Below are 6,000 nucleotides of genomic sequence, written 5' to 3'. Positions count from 1 at the left end.
TGGTTGGTGAACTCTTAAGTATAGAACTCACAACCAATTGGGGGCTAGTGTCGTGACAGTCTGCCCTAAGGTGGCACCCATGTTTCTGAGCCCCCTCCAGACAGCTTGACAACCTCAGTTTTAAAAATTTGCACCGTATGTCTAGCCTGAATGCGTCTAGTGTTAGCTTCCAGCCGCTGGAGCTTGTTTCGGCTTTGTCTGGTAGACTGACGAGCTCTCTACTCTCAGTTCTCTCTGTGTATGTACTTACAGACCGTGAACAAGTCACCGGGTAGCCATCTCTTCAACGAACGGAACTGCAAAGAGCCTCTCACGAGTCCTTCTATTCTTATTTTTTTTATTAGCGTATTTCACACAGACGTAAGTTTTCATGTTACATTGCTTGTGTGGATATAAACAAACAGCCACTAATACACACAAGGTGTGACACAGACCCACACACACAAAAACCCCAAAGGGACGTCTGAAACTGAAACACACGCTCAGGCTAATAGCTGCATGTTTGGGGTGAGCGCCAGGCTGCTGCTTACATGACCCGCACCGTGTGGAATGAGTAGAGGTGGCCCAACCGTGGTAGCGTTGAAAACAGTGATCGTCTTTTACGGAGTACAAACTGAGCAAGAGTAATGAATGGCTGGGGCCTAGTGCAGCCTGCAGAGCCAGGCAACGGGAAGGGCAAAATAACAGGGGGCTCACAAGAGTACAATACGAACCATTGCTGCGAGGGGTGTAGCTGAAAAGGGCCACGAAAGATTGATTTGGGTGACCCAGCAGGCTGAGTTCTGACCCCCATATTGGCCGTACTCCAGGGAAACGCCACTGACACCAGTGAAGTCGCCCCGATTTACACAGGTGGAAAGTGGTTCAGAACCAGGCCAAAGTTGCATCCTCTGCCTTCAGATGTCTATGTGCAGCCCCTCATGCATGTCAAATGCAGGAACAGTGGAACAACAGGGCCCAGTGTCACTGTTTTACGTATGGTCCTGGGCAGCTTGTTTAGGAGATAACAATGAAGTTAATTTGTGCACTGCTGTGTGCGGAACCTGGTTCTCTGCGAAGTCCAGTGATGGACAGTAAGACAGTGCAAATGTCGTACCCGTGTTCTCGAGTGCTGAGCGAGGCAGAGAGCGGTGGGGAAGAGGGAAAGGTCAGAGGAAGACAGTTGAGTGTTGGGACGAGCAGCGTGAGAATGCAACACCGATTGTTCTGGATTGGGCTCGTATGAAGCAAATCAAAGGTGTTGAGCCAACTAAGCACATTGCTGCTGAGACCCACCCAGTGTTAGTGACACCAGAATCAAAACTCAACCTCAGCCGATTCTTATAGGCCCAGCTGCTGTCACAGCCCCTTGAGATCATGCCTTTCAAGCGCTGGTTGCTGGGAACCAACCATACAACACGACTTAAATTTCATTCACAGCATCAGCCACATCCTCCCTTTAGTCGGCCACACACAACTCCTGTTTGATGCCATGATACCCAAGTCTGGGCTACTGTCCTTTCAGAGCTGCGTGCCCAGGCTTGTCGATGCTGTGCCTGGTGGCGGATCTGACTGACAGGTGGCAGATTTGGGTTGCTAACCAAGGGCATGATCCAAAGCCCACTGAAGTTGACGGAAAGGCTCCCACACAAATGATCTGTTCGATTGAACCGTGGAAGCTACAGGCAGAAAAGATCAGTTGTGCCACTAACCCTTCTAGTCACCGATGCAGGAGACACCCTCTTTGACTCAGAGTTCAGGGCAGAATTTTGGTCCAAACCACCTTGTTGAGCAGTGGCGTGGCCCTTGCTGCTAGGTATGTTCTAGAGCCCAGTACAGTGAGCCTGGGTGGTTTAGCTGTGTTCATATCACAGCAGTGTAAGGCCTCCTAAAAACACACAGTGACTGTCTACTCTCAGCTGAAACGCAATGGTGCTAGGAGACGCAGCGGAGAGCGAATGCTGGGATCATCTGTCAGGCTGAGGTGGGCATAGCCTGTGATCTCAGGGGCGAGGCACTGAACACAGGAGCTGGCATCCTCCTAAGTTTCTCTGCTTTTCAGTAGCGTTCTCCTGCTAGCCCCCAATTAATGAACTTTGCATCAGGAACTAGGCCTATGTTTATAGCCAGGTCCAATTATTCAACCTTCCTTTGCCACAATGGGTCAGAGCTAAAGTTAAAAATCAGAGGTGGGGCCGAGCCACAAAGTTCAGCTCCTAGGGGGCTGGCCGGGGCCAAAGTTTTAGGTTAGTCTACTGCAGAGATGGGAGACGGTCCCAGAATTTGGAAGCTTCCCATCCCCATCAGAGTGTCCCACCTGAAGCAAACCAGGAAATGCAGAGGGTAAATAGTAAGCAGAAGCGTGACACAGAACACATACTTGTTACAGCCTAGCAGACAGCAGCGGAGGTGCAGAGGATGATGGGAGGTTTGTCTGCAGACACGGTTTATTTTTCTTATACACGGGCTCTGCTTTCCCTCTGGATGTCCTGCTATTGTTACAAAGTGGCTGTGGAACAAATCCATTCTGCAGCGTTTCACACAGCCAATGGCCTAGCCAACATTGTCCACCTCTCAGGACCTAAAGCCACAGTCAGGCTTCCACCTAAGAGCCTGATCCTGCAAGGTGCATTCTGGGGGCGGAGAGGGCGGGGTCAGCTGTCTTTAGCAGCCTAGTTTCCATGCTGCCGAGTAGGGGTTTAATGCTGAACTTTAGGCCACCCCTAATTAGAACCGAGTGACCTCTGAATGCTCAGTCTCATCCTTTTGACAATGGGGCGCTGGGTGTGTGAGCGGTTCTATTGGGGGAAGCCTTTGGAGCTGTGTGGGGCCTTCCCCAGAGCCAGCGTCCCAGAAACCGTCATTCTCTTTAAAAAATAAATAAATACAAGAATAAGAAATGAAACCTTTAAATATCTCCAACATTGTGCGCCGGTCTCCCATCATCGCTTTGCCGTGGTACAGGCTGTTCAATTAGGATTAAGAAGAAACAAACCAACCACTATTTTAAATGCACTTTTTCCCTCTGCTTTTTTTTAGAACAAATGGATTTCTTTTTGTTCTGTTGTAATGTCAAGATACCCCCAGTAGAGTGAATGGGATTTCTCTTTTCAATGAAGCAGGGTTAGGTGACTGATCTGCAAATCTCAGATGCCCAGAACTTCTCCAAAGCCCTTAACGGCACCCTGACCACCTTCCCCTTTTTAAAAACGACACTCACAACTCTTTCCCACAATCCTTTGCAAACTGCAGTCATTTGGTTTGATAGTAAACATCCCGCTGGAGTTTCTCTGTTGATCAGTCACTGTCTGTCACCTAGAAAGCTTAGAAGTTTAAAACAGGGCTTACTAGGGAGGAGGGGAGAATTGGAAGTCAGCATCACAGATAGTCATCCTCGCTGGAAGGGGAAATGGGACTCGAGCCCTCAAGGTCAGAATCGGATGAGCTTTCTGATGGGGTCCGGATCATCTTCCACATCTGGGCAGAAAAGGTTCGGCCCCAGCTGCAGGGATATCCCACAGGCCTCAGCTGGTGAATTAGCTCCATGGCCACCTGCCAGTGGCTTCTTTCAGTTCACTTGCTGCTGCCCTTTGCACTCCTCTGTTTGCTCATGGCTGTTAACATCTGACTGATGTACGAGGTCAAGAGGTCATCCATCTTGTAGCCCTGGTAGGAAGTTATGAGAGATCAGACACGTCACCCAGACAGCATAACTGCTGGTCGCCGGATCACGTCCCTTGAATGCCTTTGGTATGAACGATTACCAGGCTCATCAGCGACCCACCTCCGCGTCCCCACCACCACAACCTTGAACCTTGCCTGGTAGAGGCCTCGCCCTTTGACAAGAACCAGGGGACAGTCAGTCAATGAAAAGATGGCAAGTTCAAAATCAATACAAGGAAATACTTTTTCACACGCGCATAATTGGACTGTGGAAAACTCTGCCACAGGAAGTTGTTGTGGCCAGGTTCAAAAAGGGTTTTGATTATTATATGGATATCAAGAATCTCCAGAGTAATTATAATTAATGGTGATAAATATTGGAAGGGATATAAACCTCATGCTTCAGGGCTTAAGCTAATCTCGGCCTATTAGAGATCAGGGTCAGACCTCATGTGCAAGCAGATTACCCCATGTCAGTTTACAGTGGGGTTCTTCCATCTTCCTGTGTAGCAGCTGGTGCTGGCTATGGCCAGAGACAAGATATTGAACTAGATGGAGCTCGGGTCTGATCCAGTCTGGCAATTCCTCTGCTCCGATGGGGGCGGAGAGCTAAAAACCAGACGGTGATGCTCTCCCGTCACCCAAAGCAAGCCATGACGGAGTATCACTGACTCTGGTTCACTACGGGATGGTGGGCAGAGAAGCTTGGTACTGGATTGAAGACTTGAACTAAGTCTAGAGCATGCTAGTCAGTTCCAGAGCGCACAGCACCGGATTGCTACGGTGGTGACGCTGCCTGTTTGGCTTGCTATAAAGCACCTGGTGACTAACCTGGCTGAACATTCAGAGCCCTCACCCACTGACAAGGGACGTCAGTCGGGGTAACAGGCTAAGCCATTACTACTGCCCTGGGCAAAGCTGAAATGGAGTCTATGTGCCAATCCTCTGCTGGTGTAAATCGGTGCAGCTCCACTGACACCAGCAGAGGGTTTGGCCCTTGTGAGTACGTAGCTCAGCTTATGGCCTCTGTTCCTGCCCTCACAGCCAGGGAGTGAATAAATGAATTTATCCTGCACACTTGGCCACCTCGCTTGCCTTCTCCCCATCCATCCGTCTCCACAGGATTTAGTCCAACATCCCAGGCCTTTGAGCAGCTTCAAACAGCTGCAGTTTCCTTTTCAATCAGCCGGCTCCAGAAACCTGCCCCCCCCCCCCCTTTCCAAAATGCAGAATTACTTCCAACACTGCCCCTGCCTGAAGCCCGATTTAGTCCCGCACCAGTAACAGCTGTGCTAGACCCAGTGATGTCTTCGCCGTAGCTTGCAGGGCTGGGAAGGGGAGCTCCCATGTGGGGCACATGTTTAGTGAGCTCACTAATTCTCTGCCGCACACTGCTGTTCTTCCATTTCAAAGCCCGTTGGCCCAGACGCTCGGACACAGGCAATGTGACACGAAAAGAGGATTTGAACCCGGGGTGCGGCTTTGGAGGTTCAGCCTTCAGTTAGATCCCCCCTCTTGCTCTCTGTGCTCAGCGACTGAGCGAGAGCCCTGAACTCTCCTTACCAGTGACGTTTCACAGAGCAGTTTGCTTCCCCGCACCAGGTTGCCAATGGTGATGTGAAAGTACGTGTTGCCGCTGCTCCAGTTGGAGATCTTGGTGAAGGGGTGAGTCGTGAGAATATCCTAAGAGGCGCAGAAGGACAGTCAGATACTTTGAACATGTGCTGAACCCCCAGCGGCTAACCCCTCATTTCCCTCTGGGCTTCCCGCCCCAACAAACCAAACGCATTTCCTGAGGTGACATGGTCCCACCAGAAACTGAGAGGTCAGAGGGGGAGAGATCAGTGGGGGTTCTTGCCTTTTTCCTGTAACCCACAGTTGCTGTTGGAGACAGGCCCGAGGACTAGAGGGACCATGGGTCTGAGCCACGAGGCAATTCTGATGCAGGGCTTACGCAGGAGGTCATCTAAGTTTGGCCCCTCTCCGGGTCTGAGCCACAGCTCACTGACAACAATGAAGGACTAGGAAAGGAACTGGTGCGTTATCCAGGCTAGGTTTCCACGTCCCAAGCAATGGTGCTCCTAAGCTAGAGGTGGGCAAACTACGGCCCGTGGGCCACATCTGGCTCGCAGGACCGTCCTGCCCGACCCCTGAGCTCCCAGCCGGGGAAGCGAGCCCCTGGACCCTCCCCTGCAGTCTCAGCTCGCAGAGCCACTGTGCTCTGGGCAGCTGGCTGTGGCCGGGCGTCGGGGCTGCCAATACTGCTGCTCTGAGCAGCATGGTAAGGGGGCGGGGAGCAGGGGGGATTGCATAAGGGGCAGGGGTCCCAGGGGACAGTCGGGGACAAAGAGCAGGGCG

General features: G+C 51.4%; 1 protein-coding gene across 5 annotated transcripts in view; it reads right to left on the bottom strand.

The window, feature by feature from the left end:
- Positions 1 to 326: 326 nt before the first annotated feature.
- Positions 327 to 6,000, bottom strand: part of MYO7A (myosin VIIA) — a 181,379-nt gene continuing 175,705 nt past the window's right edge. For all 5 annotated transcript variants that reach the window (XM_043527899.1, XM_043527904.1, XM_043527883.1 and 2 more), the window contains 2 exons: positions 5,206 to 5,325; positions 327 to 3,645 (listed from right to left, as the gene is read on the bottom strand). In XM_043527899.1, coding sequence (XP_043383834.1) covers positions 3,553 to 3,645; positions 5,206 to 5,325 — 213 coding nt within the window. In that variant the 3' untranslated portion in view covers positions 327 to 3,552. The remainder of the gene's footprint in view (positions 3,646 to 5,205; positions 5,326 to 6,000) is intronic.

This window comes from Chelonia mydas, chromosome 1 (assembly GCF_015237465.2).
Source record: "Chelonia mydas isolate rCheMyd1 chromosome 1, rCheMyd1.pri.v2, whole genome shotgun sequence".
Classification (NCBI taxonomy): Eukaryota; Metazoa; Chordata; order Testudines; family Cheloniidae; genus Chelonia; species Chelonia mydas.
Note: the sequence above shows the minus strand (reverse complement) of the source record. Positions and strands in the feature narration are given on the sequence as shown.